Raw genomic sequence first — 15,654 nt, 5'->3', positions numbered from 1 at the left:
CACAAATAAGCATATTTTTCTTTTCGAAACTTGTTATTATTTTCACAAAGTAACGACAGAATATCAGACTTTCAACATTAATAGGCTACAACCATGTAATCCAGTGGCATGGGTTGCATAAGTACCGAAAATCACTATTATTAATCATCGGTGGCAACGGTGTCCAAAAACTACTATTCTAATCACCAGTGGCAATGGTATCGAAACTAGTCTCTCACCTATATAAGTCGTCAGGGTCAACGAATAATCCCCATTGGCGGGGCCATAACATAACCATGCTGGAAATATATATATACAAAATAGATAACTTGCCCGGTCAAATTTTACATATTTAATAGCATGTAACAAAATTTTCAAATGGTATTTCATATGCCTGACCCATTTTACCAAGTACAAAACATATCTCAAAATTTAATTCACTGATAATTAATTTATTAAATAATTTAGAAAACACATTTTAAAGTATTAAATTACTTACCTTTTTTTCTTAAATTTAACTTCACACAAATGGCCTAGTGCACCTATTTAAATATTATTAAAATATAATTATTTTTTATTAATTTCAGAGCTAAACAAAAGTAAAAATACTCCAATAGGATTCTACACGGCTGAACTGAGCCAAAGTTGGGCCAACAATAGATATAACCCAAATAGGGCCCAATAAGACTGAACTGGGCCCAAGTTAGCCTACAGAAGGTACGACCTAGTTGGGCCTAACATGGCTAAATTGGGCCAAGTTAAGCCCGCAATAATCATAGCCCAAGCTTGGCCCATCTCTCTCTTTTTTTCTTTTTTTTTTTTTCCTTTTCTTTCTCTTTTCTTTTTCTTCTTTTTCTTTTCTTTCTCTTTTCTTTTCTTCTCCTTTTCATTTCTTCTTCTTCTTTTCTTTTCTTTTTTCTTCTTCTTCTTTCTTCTTTTCTTTTCTTCTTCTCTTTTCTTTTTTCTTTTTTCTTTTCTTCTTCTTTCTCTTTTCATTTCCTTTCTTCTTGCCGAACCTTCCTTTCCTCTCTTCTCTTCTTCCTCTCACCTTCCCCCTCCTCCCGTGAACGCAAGGGGAGGAAGATCCTAAGCCGGGGTGCTCGGGAGAAGAACCCACGGCGGAGAGGGAGCTCGGGAGGGGAACAGCCCGAGGCCGGCGGTGCCGGCGGCCAGCCAGCGGTGCCTGCGGCGCCCGCGGCTCCCGCGGCTCGGCCTCTTTCTTCTCCTCTTTCCCGCGAACACTAGAAAGCGGTCCCTCGCCGGAGTGCTCGGGAGGGCCAGGCCGAGATCGGCGGCCGGCCCTCACCTTCTTCCCGCGGAGGAGACACGTGCACGGGTGAGTCCCCCCCTTCTCGCTCTCTCTGTTATCCCGAGTAAATCTGGAGGAAGAAAAGCCCGGGAAAAAGAAACGAGGGGGTCGGGAGGCTCACTTAGTTCCGGGGAGGAGGCACGAGCACCTTCTCGGGCGACACAGACCTCCGTTCCGGCCCAGTAGTCACATTACTATCAGATTCTTAGAGATAAAACGATAGCTTATATTGTAGATATATCTGGTATGGATGTGCATTGCCTCCCGATGTTTAAATGTTTATGAATCTCAAATTCACATTCTCTGTGTTGAAGTTGAAGAATCTTGCGAAGCATATCGGAACGACTCTTCGAGGATGGATGATCCAATTTCTTCAATTATAATAGATGCAAGCTACATTTGTTATTCTAGTCTTGCTGTTTAATTAAACCATATTTACAGCTTCTTCTGCTGTGCCTTCTGTGACATTTCAAATGTCAGTCAATTTCTGTTGTCATGGAGTAGTTATTCGTCATGCTTCTTATTTTGCTTTCTTTGTCTCTCTCTCCTGCTTAATATTTCTTGCAGGTTCGGCTGATTCGGTACAATCCACATTATCTTGATGAGTCGGTTCTGTGGACTGAGAGCAGGGACACCGGCGAGGGCTTCCGATGCATCAGGATGGTAAACAACATACGCTTGAACTTTGATGCTTTTCATGGTGATGAGGACCATGGAGGGGTGCATGATGGAACCACTGTTGTCCTGTGGGAGTGGCTGAAGGGAAAGAATCAGAGGTGGAAGGTTGTTCCCTATTGTGAGTTCGGCTGCCCCGCCTACCCTCCCCCGCCGACCCACCATGTGTCCCACGAGGTGGGCCACGGCTACCCTGGTGCCGGCTACGGAGAGGGAGGCTCTTCCGGCCTTTATAATCACCCTCCCTACTCCTCCGGCGTCGAGAGCTGGGGCGGTGGGGCTGCGCCGCCGCCGCGGCAGACCACGGTGAGGATCTTTACCATGGCGGAGGAAAATTACTCCCTCTCGATCCGCGATGGGCAGGTGGTCCTTGCCCGGGCCAATCCGCGTGATGACTATCAGGCATGGATTTGACACGCACTCTTTGATTTTGATCTGTTTCTTTTCTCTGTAGATGTATGCATTTTGGTTATAAAAAAAAAAGATTTTTATGTTTCCTAACAAATAAAAATTGGAATTTTATCTTTTCTAGCAATAAAAAATTGATTTTTTATCTCTTCTATCAAATAAGATTTGTTAAAAATTGGATCTTTATTTTTTTTAGCAAATAAAAATCGTTTTTCCCCATCAGATGGGGTTCTGCGTTTCCTGGTTATTCTTACTGAGATTTTTTTCCCTCGGTAATTTTTCAAAATATGTTATTTTTTCTCTGTATTTTGGTTTTTGTCCTTGTTCTTGTGTTCATTTTCCCTACTTTCTTTTGAGAATTTGATCCAGCATTCGAAGTTCAATTCTAGGGTTTTTGGTTTCCTCTGTGTTTTCTGGTTCGTCAAGTTTAATTTCCATATTGATCTTGGCCAAGTTATCGACATCTCTTTTTCAGGCTGTGCAAAATTCTATTTTTCTTGCTCATGAGTTTTTGATTGCCTATTGAGATCGCAACTCTTATCATGCTTCTCACTCTGATCTTATATTCCCATGGATTGTGGATTTTAGCACTGGATCAAAGACATGAGGTTTGCCGCCAAGGTGAGGGATGAGGAGGGTTTCCCAAGCTTTGCTCTTGTTAATAAAGCTACTGGCGAAGCTATAAAGCACTCCATTGGAGCAACCCATCAAGTAAGTCCAGCTCAATCCAGATGCAGTTCTAGGCATTGCCTTGGGTTTCTTCTGGAAGACAGGAAACTGATTTTCTATATCCTGTATTCTAATATACATTTTCCACTGTCAGTCGATCTTCTTCTTTTTCTGATCATTACTATCAGATTCTTAGAGTTAAAACGATAGCTTATATTGTAGATATATCTGGTATGGATGTGCATTGCATCTCAATGTTTAAATGTTTATGAATCACAAATTCACATTCTCTGTGTTGAAGTTGAAGAATCATGTGAAGCATATAGGAACGACCCTTCGAGGATGGATGATCCAATTTCCTCAATTATAATAGATGCAAGCTACATTTGTTATTCTAGTCTTGCTGTTGAATTAAACCATATTTACAGCTTCTTCTGTTTTGCCGTCTGGGACATTTCAAATGTCAATCAATTTCTGTTGTCATGGAGTTATTCGTCATGCTTCTTATTTTGCTCTCTCTCTCTCTCTCTCTCTCTCCTGCTTAATATTTCTTGCAGGTTCGGCTGATTCGGTACAATCCAGATTATCTTGATGAGTCGGTTCTGTGGACTGAGAGCAGGGACACCGGCAAGGGCTTCCGATGCATAAGGATGGTAAACAACATTGGCTTGAACTTTGATGCTTTTCATGGTGATGAGGACCATGGAGGGGTGCATGATGGAACCACTGTTGTCCTGTGGAAGTGGCTGAAGGGAAAGAATCAGAAGTGGAAGATTGTTCCCTATTGTGAGTCTTCAAAATGCCTTACCCTCTTGATAGACTCTGAAATGAAGAAATGCAAGATGCTAAATTCCCCTTTACTTCCACAATATGGGGTTCTTATTTATGATTTTTTGGTTGCTCTCAACTCAAGCTTCCATTACTAAAGCGAAAGGGGACTAGTTCCTCAAATAGCATTATAGACTTTTCCTTTATGTTAATGATGGAAGAGCACTTGCTTCTTTATGTTTCACTGCAGTGGCCTTTCTGAAACTCTCTTTTCTATCTTGTGAATGCAGGAGAAAGTGTGATGGAGATGCCATCAGTGGATGTTCATCTCCACCTATGGCGAGCTTTTACTATCAGTCCTACTTTGCAGAATAAGTTGTGCCTATGAAGGTGCAGAGTGGAGGTTTGTGTGCCGGAGGTGCTGGCTTTTGCTAGTTACTATAACTTTATGCTTGATGTGCCTTGTGTGTCTGATGACATATGATGTCTTTCCCTTTTGCGCTGTGTTTACTGGACTATGCTATGCTATATAATATGTTACCCCTCTTCTCTTATTTCCTGTGTTTGTTGATCTGCTGAAGATATATTTTTGTCTGTGTTACGTGATTTCAAGGCTTCACACTGGAAGCCCAAGTTCTGGATCTCGAGTAGGTGCCCCTGGTCTTTTAATTATAAAATTAAGATTGTTATGGATTATATGCAAATACTAAATTCTGACCAAAGACCAGATGAAAATAATAATAATAATAAATAGAGGGACATCATGATGTGGTCGCTTGCTTCCATGTTGGGGCCGCTTGTCATCATTGTTCCCATGTGATTCACATTTTGTGTGTATAATTATTTATCATATTCCTAATTCATTACGACTAGGAATATGACCTTCTTTTTGGATTGGCTTGATTGCGTTTTCCTAATTCATAATAACATATCAAAGAGTTGGCCATTCTCCTTATTCTAGTGAATTCGAATTTAAACTTATTAGTATGGTTTTTGTGGGAACATAAGATTTTGCGCTTGGTTGAGATATGAGTTTTATTATTATTATTATTTTGGGTGGAAAAATAGCAGTAGATAGCTGGTAGGCCTTTGTTGAATGAGGTGGGCATTTGGGCAGTGCAGAACATCCTCTGCTGCAGGGTGGTGAAATTTGTGCTTTGGCACTGATAAATCTCTTTCTTGATCGCCCCTCCCCCTCCCCCTAATTGACATACAATAATGTTGGAAGATCATGATATCTGTTACCTCTTATTTTCATGTGTAATGGATGCTAACAATATAGATTTCTGTTTGGTGAGGTTTAGATGCTACCTGAAAAGCAGTATCTGTCTTTGGTGGGTGACTAGTGTGTACAATCAAAACCAAAACCAAAACCATGTAATCATGTATTAGATAATATATTTCCATGGCCTTCATCTATTTAAGTTATATTTTATATGATTTTACTACGGAAAAAAGGGGGTTGGTCAATTGTCACATAGTTGTTCATCATACACTGGTTGCACCAACAGCATCTTATAATCTATATGTGCTTTTTGAACTATAACTTTTGGGATATATCTATCCATATTGAACTGTGGATGCATTAACGATGAAATTATTTCTGATTGAAACAAGGTTTACCCAATTATGTAAATTCAACGGTTCCAAAATAAATAAAAGAGATGAGTGGGGCTCCAATTAGATCTTAGTCTCAAATCAAAGGGAGCTATGTCTAAATTGGGAGATGCTGGAACTTGATTGCATCAAACTTTGATATGGAAATCTACTAAGCGATAACTTCCAAGTTCAAAGACTCCATGGAATCTGTTCTAATGAACCGTGTTGGTAGGTGAAATCCCTCTATCATCTTTGCAGAAAGTACAGACTTATAAGTTCGACAAAACCTTGGATTTTCATTTGACGGAGTTGCATATGCAAAGGCCGATAAAATATCGAGCGCGCTGTGCAAATGAAAAGGACGCTATGTATTTCTTGGTAATTAACGATCTTGGACAGCCCAAATGGGCATCGCTTTCATCGTTATAACTCCTCTTCCTGTGGTCCCAACGGTACTGAGAAAATTCTTGATTAAATGTGTTGCATCCTTCAAAATCTAGGCAAGAACCACTGGAGGCTAAAGTGCTGACCTTTTCTATACTTCAGGTGAATTCAGATTATAGAAGGCTCTCCCATGGGTGACTCCCATGGCTGGACCTTGTAAATTTTGAAATGCTTGTGGCTGGGAGATAGGACATTTTGTAGCTTGTGGGGCCTCTCAGCTCCATCAATGTTAGATTGCAAATGTGGAGCCAAAGTTACTTGGATGCTGCTGATCTGGCTGCAAGTAATTTTATTCTGTTGTTCCAAGTGCGAAACAAAAATATCTTGCGCAGGTAACAAAACTGATAGAAAACTGCATGGTTCCTCGCCAAGGGGCAGATAGCTTGTATGCAAGTGGTGAGGTGAGGTGAACCTGATTGTCTACATGAGTGTAGTTGCTGCAACTAGTGTTTCCTGATCAGTGTTTGGTTCACCGTAACAAGAGCAGATTCACATACAATCCTAGCTTCAAATTTTTTAAAAATGGTGACAACCATATGCCCGAAAGCGGATTTATCTGCTTTAAAGTAATAAGGCCGTTCAGATTCATTTTTGTATCCAATTTATTCGGATATAAATAAAAATTTGAGCATTCAACTAGTATTCATATCAGTATCTATATCTATCAAATCAAAACGTATATAGATATAGATAGACAACTACCCAATCTATCCCTAAATATTCGATTTTATTTCTAACCCTATTTAATTTTATATAGTACATATGAACTTTTAAAAAAAATATACGACTACATATTATTAGCTTGACTTACCATCTATTTAATAATATCTTTGATTTTATTGTAATAGAGTTTAATTATGTGACTCATATATGTAGTTATATTGATACATTCAACATCCAAAATTGCATCCATATCTATTTAAAATAAATATGAATATAAATTTTTACATCCGACTAATATTCTTATGCATGTCTATATTTGTCAAATAAAATAAATATAAAAATAAATATGTTAGTATTAGTATCAATTCTAGTTTTTCAGCCCTACAGTTTTTGGATGGCTTAATAGCTAATCTGTGGATAAGTTTTCCACTATGTGAATTTTGAGAGACCAAACGTTGCAGTGATCAAACGCTCTGGATTTTCAAAATAATATATTTTTTATCAAAATTATTCATCCTCACTTTTAAGGATAATTAAGATACTCTTGGTAAGACTCTGCTTTTCACATCATCAATTCCCTCTTCTTGTTGGGGCGGCGTCAGGTGGATGAACCATCAATGTAGCTCACCAACCTTTGTTTTCTTTTCTTCGTTTATCTTATTTCATTTATTTATCTGTTTATTTTTGCATGAGCTAGCTTTTGCGCCTTAGAAAGCCATCGGTGGATACTTTTCCCGTAAAACCCAATGTTGTTATCATCTTGTTGGCCGTTGAATCTACCATTTGACATTTGCCCCTCTGAAATCAATGGGCCATTGGCAGCAAAATACTAAAGAAAAAGCAATACTTAGCGCAGATGTTTTAAAGGCAATACAGATAAAAAAAAATATATAGGCGGCTATATAGAAAATTTAGGGCTTGATTTGAATTTAATTTTCTGCCAGATTCATAGATTAGGACGCATGGCTCATATCAACCCAACATCTTCTAATCTAAATTTCGAGAAAAGAAAAAAAAATCTCGACAGATCTTTTATTTGTTCCTACAGTCCCAACAAGCCCACAGGTTGGGATTTAGGATGGACTTTAGCAGGACTTTAGAAGATGTTCGGCTGGATCATCCAATAGCCTAATTCCTGCAGGATATTCTTGCAGGAATATCCAAATAGGCCCTCATTGGCAATCTCTGATTTTGTTGGCAAAACCCATAAAGTAGGACAGCAATGAAGCTGCTTAAAACAAACCAATGCGTGAAATCACATGATAACAACAATTCCGTCTGGCCTGAAGCTTAGGCTGACATATGGTGATTGTTGATGTTTTTATCGCCTTTTTTGATAAACATTTTTATCGCCTTCAACAAGTTCTCCTAGAGGTTACAAGGCCTTCATGGGCTCATAGAGTATACTCAGGCCCCAGCTCGTGAAACCTCATTTAAATTCAATGGCGAAATTCATGGGCTATTGCCTGCAGTCTAAACCTACTAGACTGCAGATGGGGCTCGAATGGCTATTGGGCTTATATAATGAATCAAGGTTGTTATTGGAGGTCCTGTGCTGGATAGGCCGGAAACTTTATTCCCATCTTTTTAAGGACGCTGAATTATCAAAGATAAAAAAATGGACTACAGAAAAACACCTCCCATAGCTTCTTGTCTAGTGTATTCTATGAAATCTTATATCAATCAGGCATAAAAATTATGCTAGTTATTTGTCATGAGTAGTGTTGAGCAGCTTAGGTACTATGAGACACATTCATATCAGTTTTCTCATATACCAATACATGTTGGTATGAGAAGTGAGAAGAGAGAAATCAGAATTCGTAGGATGTTTCATCAGCCTTAAACCCAGCATGAAGCAACTTTGCGTTGGACTTGGTATTAGACACTGGAACAACTTAGCAATTTGGGTACCAAACGTTTAATTTATTACCATGGTTTAAATTTGCATCCACATATGGGCCACCATGGCTAAAGTCCTTGGTGAGCACCCTTCTATCCTCAAACCATGTTCTAAAAGATGTCTGATGTTCATGTAGATGGCTGCATGTATATGACCATGGCTAGGGTGCTCTGGTGAGTCTAAGCGCCAACATGGAAAGACACATTTCCTTGTCCAAGAACTGTTTAGCGGCGAGACAATTGACAGATTTGATTTGATGTCCCGTTCGCAATCTAGCTACTAATGGAGATAATGTTTTGGACTGGGGCATGGAACAAAACGTTTAATATGATCGAGCTCTATTATTGGGATCCAGTACATGTACCTGCTAACCATAATTGAATGCCAGTTGCAGTCACTACAAGTATTTCCAATCATTACGGCATAGAGGCCATGGAGTTTTCTGAGCTGGGCCTTGCATCCAAGAAAATAAATTTAGTTGCGAGACAATTGACAATTTGCTTTGATGTTTCATTCCATCACTAAAGCCCACTACCAATGGACACGTAGCAATATAACATTTGGGGTACGGTACAAAGTCTAACAGGATCCTATTCTACTATAAAATCCAATATACAAACCTGCAAACCACCTTTTTGTTAGGTCCCAATTATGTTGAGGTGGCAAAAAAAAAAGAGAAGGCAATTTGAGCTTTAGATAAAATAAAGGTTTTAGATCCATCCTTTCATTCTTAAGTATGAAAGGGAAAAGTATTGATAAACTAGAAAACAATAAAAATATATAAATGAGAGCATGATTCATTATCAGGAACTCAAACTTTAGATTGGTGGCAGTTGGGGGCAGGCACACATTTATGATATGTCAGTTTCTGGAGCGCAGCTGAGAGCGGCATAGAAAGACATCACCTATGCAAAGAGTATGCTGAGAGCTGACACCATTTAGATTCAGAACCTGATGGCGAGCATCTGCTGTTGCAAGACATCCACAGGATAGTGAGGAGGAGTGCTACATTTCGAGTTAACCATATGTATTGAGAGTTGAACAGGATAGTTGACTAGGTTGCCTCCTATGTGGCCCAACATTACGGTAGTTAGTTGTGGGCCGGATATCCTCAAAGCTACCTCATTTTTTTTTGTTTTTTTTATATTTTCTAACTTACATGGATATATTTGTACTAGACTAGTATGATCTACCTGTTTTATCAAAAAAAAAAAAAAAAAAGCCGAGACAATTGGCAATTTTGGTTTGATCTCCATCTCAATCGCTAAACAACCACACTTACGGTCCCGTAAAAAGGTGACGCTTTTGAACAATCAATACACAGTATGCCACGTTCCGGTCTCTATTGCATAGAACGCGGAAAAGTGTATACCAGTGCAGCCGAGGATGTGGACACGGACCTAACCAGACCCATTACGCGTTCAAATTAATTCTAGTACGTGTCCTATGCATGTGCAGTTGATTCACATCACTTTTTAATTCAAACGTAGAGACTTCGATCGATGCGATGGTGGTTTAAATTTTCTGTTGACCAGGTTGGTTGGTTCACGAGAACACATCGAAGATTGAGCCATGTCAGAAGCCAAGAAGTACATGATTACTTGGAAGTATCGTTTTCATGGTATGAATGCATGTCACACATTTCGCATGAGACGTCGACCATTTTTGTGAGCCTATCTCAAGCCGGAACTTCCATTTTAAGCATTTTAAACACATTCACAATGCCGCTCATGCCGTTCTTGTGGTCATGGGTAACCAATTCTCACATCATTTTGGAAGATGAGGCAGTTGAGCTGCTTGGGCCTGCAGTCCCTGCACCGGTGAAGGTTGGAGAGTTTGCCTCCATTTCTTGGTGGCTAGGGAAGTCTTGCATCGAAGTCCACCATTCCCTGGCTCTTGCCAAACATGGTTTCTTTGACTCGACATGTGTTGGTATCCAAGGGTGGATACATATTGTTCCTCGGATTCGACCGAGCAAACTCATTCAATGGCTATAGGAGGAATTCCTGAATATGTGAAGTAGGGGACCGTTATTTAATTTGCGGCGAAGCTTGTATTAATCGAAGTGACTCTATCTTGGTTGGATGTGAAAATTTTTCTTATTTTTGGGTAAGATTAAACTGCAATACACCTGTGTGTTACACATCTAAAACTTATATTTCTATTTTAGATTTGCTTTCATTTAGACTAAACTTTTCAACAAGAGTGCGATATTTATGTTGATAATCTCATAATCCTGTTTGAATACCGATCGCATTCATTATGCAGTGGGTCTAGTGTGCGTGAGTGTGAGAGGGGAGAGAGAGAGAGAGAGAGAGTTTAAAAAGAAAAATGCCGACCATGTGCCATATATTTCCTACCAAACAAATATTAAGCGATCGAAGAAATAAATACACATAATTTAATATTATGTAGATTGTTTAATTTTTAAATGATTTGATTTTTGATATGCAAGAAGTTCAAAGATTGCAGTTCATATCCAATGACTTGAACCATCAATGCGGGGTCTGCTTCGTTCGATTTAGATATGATCGGTCTTAAATCAAGATTCATTCGAGTATAGCCAAGCATGTATATATATGTGTATGTATGTACGTGTTTATTTGTTATAACAAAAATGACGCTGGCGTAAGGTGGGTTTTTTGAAAAGGTCATGCTTAATAAATGAGCTCCACATATATTAAATCTCTACCTATGACTCTCCCCAATTGGCAATTTTTTTGTGCCAAGCCTAGCATTTAATCTCACGAACAGAAGTGTCTCAGGGATAAGGAATCACATGTTTTGTACTCCAGCTAGCATGTTCCACGGGAATCAAAATGTACGGTGTTGCATAAGAATGTGCCCAAATTTAGTCAATCCCAGCTTATCTTGCAAGTCTCGTTTGAAAGTCGCAGGCCACACATAGGCTTCAAGACTTGCCTGAGACGAGTTAGCTGGCCAGCCCGTATATTCAGGGTCGCCATGTGCCATTCCGAAATTCTCCATCCATCCATCACACCCAAGTCTCATCTTTTAGGATCTATTGTCACTAAATTATTGCTAGACTTTTAATAAAATAAACATATGAGCTTTGTGATTCCTTAAGAGGATATGGATTTGCTCCTTTTTGAAGTCTTTGGACAACCAATCCACTAGAATCTGCTCACTCTTCCGTATAGGGGGATGGCTTTATTCCAACTCAAAAGCGCTTTTAGACCCTAATCGTCCCCCTAATCCAAATTACATTGAAGCTCTCCCATGTGCCTGCTGGTCATCGCCAGCTGCCATTCCATGTCACAGTGACTGCATACCTGGCGTCACGAAACACGGCCACCGCCGCAGCCGCGTGCCCCGCATGTCAACGGCCATGCAGCTTCATTTAGATTTAACTAGGTTTTTTTGCACTACAATTGAGAGCTAATCATGATTGAGAAAGGTAAATATAAAACGTATGGCAATTTTGGTGAATTATGCCGCAAGTCAATGGCTGCACTTCATGTCAATTTCGACGGCTGCGTTCTGCAGAGCGGTGTGAGGGGTGGTACAGGCTTTGTGGTAAGAGACCCAGATTTCAGGATCAGTGCGACTGTTAGTTGTTTGATACCTTAGTGCCCGAGATAGAGCTGAGAGCGGCCTGGGTGGGACAACGTTATGTGTGGCAGGCTATGCAAGTTAGGATAGTCCTTTTGGAGGGCGACTCCACGACGATCATTGGATGGATTCTGCGTGACTCGAAGGGAAGGTCGACGACTACCACCCGCTATTAAAAGATATTCGGGCTATGGTTAGTGATGGGATGGCCATTCAGGCCAAGCGTGTTTTCCGAGAGGCAAATGGTGCTGATTGGGTGGCATCTTTTGTAACTCACCATTCGGAGGTATATCTTTAGGTGGGCGAGGTGGAGTTGCCGAGTGCTCTCCGAGATATTTTGCTTTTAAATTTTTTTGGCTGTATTCATACATGTGTTATCTTTCGTCTTCAGCAAAAAAAATATAATAATAATGAAATAATAATAAAAAAAAGGCTGCACTCCTCTCTTGCCTTTTTCCCCTCCCCTTTAAAGAAGGAGACTCCTAGTTCAAGTTTGAAAATGCTTTTCTCTAAATACTTGTCAAATTCTTGCTTCAGTTCATTGGAGTGGTTGGTGGTATTTGCACTCTTGTTGTCAACAATAGTTTAGATGTCACCGAAATTGATGCAGTCCAATCTGTTTCAGTCATAGGTTCTACTCGAGCGAGATTGTGCTCGTGTGGCTTACCGTGTAGCAAATTTATAATAATTATTAGCTCGATTGCTGCTATGGTAGCAAAGTAGAACATCATGCGGTAAGACAATATGTCATCATTGCTTGCTACACAATTCCGTGCGATGCACAAAAACACATACTTAACAACCTTACATATCATAGAGTGAACATGGACATTGTTCATTGTTAGGGTCGTTAATATTCATCAAAAAATTAGACAAGGAGAACAATAGAGAATTATTGCAACTAGTTTGATATTCTAACAAATTACTCACCTACTTGAAGCATGGACCACCCATTCAGTGCACCGGATCATGAGAGATTTCCTAAACACATGCCCTTGGGAAATAAATATGGTTCAATTTTCTCTTAAAAGAAAAATATGTGGAGAATATGAGCAAAAAACACCTAACTATATGGGGATTTCTTTAATTACTTATAAAATCAATAGGGGATCTTTAGAGAAACCGTGTATATTTTTGTTTTGGCGGTTTCCTGTTATTTCACAATAAATTTCTCCATCTAGTTAGAGTAGTCATTTTTATTTATTTTGCCATAATTATCTTTATCATGTTAAGTATTTTTTTTTTTTGCAGTTTCCTGTTATCACATAATAAATTTCTCCATCTTGTTAGAGTTGCCATGTCTATTTATTTTGCCATGATTATCTTTATCATGTTAGTGCTGATTTGCTAGAGATAAGCACTATCCAACAATTTTTTTTTTGAAGCATAAGCTCACATTTATGCACGCAAGCTAAGAATTATTTGCTCTCCCAAGCCAACACCGCCAAAAGTGATTAAGCAATCAATCCCATAAAAGCTAGTCAGCCAAAATTTTCTCTACTATTTTTGAAAGCACAAGTTGAAATAATATAGAACCTTTTAGTAGAATATAGACAATTTTTTTTTTTTTTTTTTTGAGAGAGTAAAATGGTGAATAAACCATCGCACACTCCATTGAAGAAATGAGATGAGAAACAAAAGAAGCCAGATCAAGATTGTAGTTGCACGATAAAGAAATAAAATCTTGGACAAAGTTTTCAAAAGACTCCAAAAATGCTCTTATAATTTTCGCTGTCTAGTTTGGGATGATTCGTCTACGATGAAAACTAGCCCAGATGAACAAAATGAGCTAAAATAATCAAAAGTTGAATATCTACGCCTCATTTTGTCCGGTCTGATGCTTATAGTTGAGGAAGAGACATTGATCAGACGGCCGAAGTGGTCCGGTCGGTGCATCAAGACCAGTCTCGGCCGTAATAGTTGAACCTCCGGTGGTGGGGCCCAGGGACACGTAATCATACGTCAGGATGAGAAGGTTCTCTTCGGGGTTCGGTAGATAAAGTCAGCAGTACGGAATTAGTTAGGCCACTTGCCCTCTTTCTCTCTCCTAACTCCGCAAGCGGGCCCCACACGGCTTTTCCCGCACTATTCGTCGCCAATTCTCTATTTTATTTTTTTTGGCAGCGGGGAGAATTTCGCCGGAGATTTTTCAGGTTGTAAGCGGCGATAAAGAGAACACGTTGGAATGACGTGGCGAAGCCAAGGGTTGGCGCGTAGCGGAATCTGGGCCGCGCCGCTACAGGTTTACCGGCGAAATTCTGCGGGCGACACGTAGTTGCGTCGCGGGGGAGGGGAGGGTGGGGCGGTGATCACCCGTTACAGCTGAGAGTGGGGCCCACATAATGGACCTCTTTTCCTTTTTTTTTTTTTTTTCCGTTGAGGAGAGTTGGCGGTTTTTAACTTCCGTCGAAGTATGAACGCGTGCTGGCGCTTGAGCCGTGTTCTCCTTTTGCTCCCTCTACAGCGGCTCGGCTATTGTTTGCTTTTTTTTTTTTTTTTTTTTTTTTTTTCAACCTAGCTAAAATTGAGAGATATAAAGACTTTGAAAAATGAATTATTAAACTTGATTAGCGCATGAGATTAATGTGATGAGAAATTTCATTCGTATTATCATTACTTTCAATTTGACTGAAAAATATTGATGATAGATTTTATATATTAACTGAAAAATCATAAGGTAATGTGAATGATGTTTTACGATGTCATTTTTTTTTCCGGTCTTCTAAGTATTAATGCTGTTCTAAGTTAGTTTGTAGCAATTCTCTCATACTCAGAGACGATTCTTAAGTTTGATATCTTTTTTTTGCTTTGATTGTTCTCTCTAACTCTTTTCTTTCTCTTTATATCTATACATCTATGATAGTGCTAACACCTTTTCATGAAGGATATGGCTGTCTAGAAAAAGTTTGGCCTTCTTTTCCCAAAAAAATTCTTGAATTATTGTAATTTGATTTAGGAAAGAGAGGTCTTCCTGAGGAATGACCTTATGATGTTTGGAGATGAGCTATTTTGACTAAGTGATGACCTTAATTATCTGGTGATTAGTGGAAATGTTACAAGGTTTGAGTTGTTGACTTGGACTATGAGGTGAAGTTGGAGGTAATTGTTGATTTTTTCTCAAGGATTAATTTATCTGAGCTTGTACAAAGATAACCATGGATGTGCTATGTGCGCTTTTAGATCTACATGTTGCCTCGTGACCTTGTCAAAGCTTTTTATAGACATGGAGGTGGAATACAAAGCTAAATAGAACTATTTTGGCTCTTGACATTGTCAAGGCTCTTTTCACATAGAGAGAATGAAATTAGAGCCTAGAGAGAACTGTCGCGTTAAAATGATTAAAGTAAAATTCGAGCCAGCAATGAGCTGAGCTAAGCCGAAGCATGAGGATTCACATTTGTCGGCTGGCGCGTGTCATGGAAACTGAAGAGGTCTTAATAGATGATCCCAAACTTTGAACAGAGACTTGGTAGAAATAATTAAACTGCCACGTATTAGGTTCATCTGCACGTAGAATGTACTAGCGAATCTTTCAACCTTATCTTCAACGCCTCCATCCCCTCCGACCCCACTTTTTAACCGTAGTAAATTTTGAATTAGTTAATACCTCCACAAGATCCGCGCCAGAAACGTTGGACCACAGCATGGAAAGCACCTTTCAAGAAAC

General features: G+C 39.4%; 1 protein-coding gene across 1 annotated transcript in view; it reads left to right on the top strand.

The window, feature by feature from the left end:
- Nucleotides 1-4,362, top strand: part of LOC103702207 — a 22,142-nt gene extending 17,780 nt beyond the window's left edge. Inside the window, exons 8-11 of the mRNA XM_039124000.1 lie at nucleotides 1,856-2,365; nucleotides 2,960-3,082; nucleotides 3,598-3,826; nucleotides 4,099-4,362. Coding sequence (XP_038979928.1) covers nucleotides 1,856-2,365; nucleotides 2,960-3,082; nucleotides 3,598-3,826; nucleotides 4,099-4,100 — 864 coding nt within the window. The 3' untranslated portion in view covers nucleotides 4,101-4,362. The remainder of the gene's footprint in view (nucleotides 1-1,855; nucleotides 2,366-2,959; nucleotides 3,083-3,597; nucleotides 3,827-4,098) is intronic.
- The last annotated feature ends 11,292 nt before the right edge of the window (nucleotides 4,363-15,654 follow it).

The sequence above is a fragment of the Phoenix dactylifera genome, chromosome 3, assembly GCF_009389715.1.
Source record: "Phoenix dactylifera cultivar Barhee BC4 chromosome 3, palm_55x_up_171113_PBpolish2nd_filt_p, whole genome shotgun sequence".
Classification (NCBI taxonomy): Eukaryota; Viridiplantae; Streptophyta; class Magnoliopsida; order Arecales; family Arecaceae; genus Phoenix; species Phoenix dactylifera.
Note: the sequence above shows the minus strand (reverse complement) of the source record. Positions and strands in the feature narration are given on the sequence as shown.